The sequence below is a fragment of the Capra hircus genome, unplaced genomic scaffold (genome assembly GCF_001704415.2).
Source record: "Capra hircus breed San Clemente unplaced genomic scaffold, ASM170441v1, whole genome shotgun sequence".
NCBI classification, from domain to species: Eukaryota; Metazoa; Chordata; class Mammalia; order Artiodactyla; family Bovidae; genus Capra; species Capra hircus.
Genome location: NW_017189992.1, coordinates 15001 through 17396, shown reverse-complemented (window position 1 = coordinate 17396; position 2396 = coordinate 15001). Strand labels below are relative to the sequence as shown.

Below are 2396 nucleotides of genomic sequence, written 5' to 3'. Positions count from 1 at the left end.
GTGAGTCTCCTTCGTGGCAGCCTCCTGAGGAGATCCTTCCCAGCGTCTCTCCCTTCCTCCGCGGCCGGGGTCGCGTCGCGTCGCGTCGCTCGGCGGCGGAGGCTCCGGGCCGAGCTCGGGCGTTTGGGCGGCCGGCGCGGTGGCGTCCCCGGCGGCCGGCGACAGCGACCCGTCCTCGGGACGTTCGAGTCGCTTGTCGGGAGCCACCTGGCGGCCGCTTGTATATTGTCCCTCCCCTCTGGAGCTTCGGCGAGGCCTCCTTCAGGAGGATTGTGACTCAGCCTCTGGGCCCGAGGCAGAGCTGTCAGACACCGGCGACGCTGGCGGCGACAGTCCCGGTGGCGCCGAGGCCTAGGGACAGTCCTGCTGTCGCCGGAGATTGGTTCTCTAGGCTTCTGAGGAGGGTGACCGTCGCGGCGCCCCGGAGCCGGCTTGCGGGGCGGCCTGACCGGGTCGACCAGCATCTCCCCGTGCCCCTGCGGCCGCGGAGACGGACCGCCCGGACCCTCCCTGGGCCGGGCCGCCGCGGTGGGCAGGGAGAGGGTCTTCCCTGCCCGGAGCGCCTGGACTCGGGCTCGGCGGTCCGGACTCCTCCTGGGCCGCCCTCAGGAGCGTTTGCTTCGCCGTCGGCCCCGCTCCGGAGGTGGGGGCCGGCCCGGACGGTGGCTTGGAGGTCGCCGGAGGGCGCGCCTGGGTCCGGGCCCTCGGGTCCTTTCTGCCCGAGGTGTTTTCCGCGTCGCGCTCCGGAGGTGGGGACCCGAGGGTGGCCCGGGGGAGGCGCGTGTGCGGTCCCCGCGTGGGGTCCGGTCGCCCGAGGCGTCTCGCGGCACCCGTGCTTTCTCTCTGTCCAAGTCCTGACGGGTCCGGAGACGTGGATGGACCGGACCCTGCTCCCGCGGGTGGCCGGGGAGGGCGCGCTCGACCCTCCAGCGTGCCCTCGTGGGTCTCGGTCGTCGGACGCGACTTTGGCTCACCCCTCTCCGACTCCCTGCATCCCGGTCGGGAGGTGGGGACCGGCTCGGGCCGTCCTGGGTGCCCCGTCTGGGACGGTCTGGGCCCCGGGCGCGCTCCCTGGTCGGGGCCCGCTCGTCTCGTGGGAAGCGCCTCGCTGACGGTTCCGTCTTCTGTGTTCCTTTGGCACGTCGAAGCCAAATCCCCGTCCGGAGACTCGGACGGACCGGTACCCCTACCCGCGTGGACGAAGCGGGGAGGGCGTCCTCGGCCGGCTCCCCCTCTCTCGGTGTCCGCGCCCCCGCTTTGGCCACCACGCGCCCCTCCCCCCCTCCCGGTCGACCAGATGACACCCCCCCCCCCCCCAAGAGAGCTCGGGGCCTGGTGTTTATGGGGCAGCGTTGGGGACAGGTGGCCGGGACAAGGTTCCGGGGGCCCTCCCTGCGAGTCGTAGATGGGCTCCTCTGTCGGCTGCTGTCATTTCGTCGCCCTTAATAGGCCTTTTTTGCCACCAGGTAAGTGCTGACACGGTCTCCTTTGGTGTCTGCCACCGAGGACTGTGGGTCTCTGGACGCACGCGGGGCTCTGGGCTTCTGGGCCGCCAGCTGGTGCCCGGTTCGGCCCTCGCCGCTGGAGCCGCCCGCCTGGGCCTGTGCGCCGGCTCCTGTGTGGTGTCGTCTGGCTGACCCGACCCGAGGGTGGCGGGGGCGAGGTGGCGCGGGTCTTCTACCCTCGGCGCCCCTCACCCCCGCTGTGGGCACCTGGTGGCGGCTGGGACGACCCCCGCCCTGTGGGCTCCGCGCCACCGTGTCAGGTGTTCTCCTCTCGGGGTCGTTGGCCGCTCTCGCCTGAGGCGAGGTGGGGGGGGGATGGAGGCTGCCGGCGAGGCTGAAAGCGGGCCCCTCTGGTGACTGTCCTCGCCGTGCCTCCCCCTGCTCCACCTCGGCTCCACGGATCGATGTGGTGTGGTCGTGTTCTCCCGGGCCGAGCCGAAACCGTGCCGGACGAGGGACGGGCGTTCCCGGTGAACGTGTCCGCTCTTCTCGGTCTGTCCGCGGGGCCCCTCGCTTGTCTTCCCCCCCCGCTGCCCGTCAGGGAGGGTGAGGAAGGCAGGGGTTGGGTGTGGCCTCTGGCCCTGATCTTCGGTCTCCCGTCCCCTGCCTCGGGGCGTCCGTGGGGGCCGTTGGTCTTCTGACACGGCAGATCGCTCCCGCTTCGCCTCCTCGGCGTGTGCCCGGCGAGCGGCCCTCCCTGTGGCGGGGAGGGCTGTGCCGCCGCTGCCGCGCTGCGCGCCCCACGCGGGTGTGCGAGCGTGCCTCGTGTGACCCTCGGTGGTGCCCCTGGAGCGCTCCAGGTCGTCCCTCAGGTGCCTGAGGCCGAGCGGTGGTGTCGTTTCCCTCAACCCGGCGTCCCCCTCGGGTCCCCGCCACGGTGGCGTGTGTGTC

The 2396-nt window shown here is 72.7% G+C and overlaps 1 protein-coding gene across 1 annotated transcript in view; it reads right to left on the bottom strand.

The window, feature by feature from the left end:
• Window positions 1–1442: 1442 nt before the first annotated feature.
• Window positions 1443–2396, bottom strand: part of LOC108634770 (basic proline-rich protein-like) — a 3245-nt gene continuing 2291 nt past the window's right edge. The window contains exons 3-4 of the mRNA XM_018045007.1: window positions 1904–2396; window positions 1443–1799 (exon numbers count right to left, since the gene is read on the bottom strand). The exon at window positions 1904–2396 is cut by the window's right edge and continues 278 nt beyond it. Of these exons, the coding sequence (XP_017900496.1) occupies window positions 1443–1799; window positions 1904–2396 (850 nt within the window). The remainder of the gene's footprint in view (window positions 1800–1903) is intronic.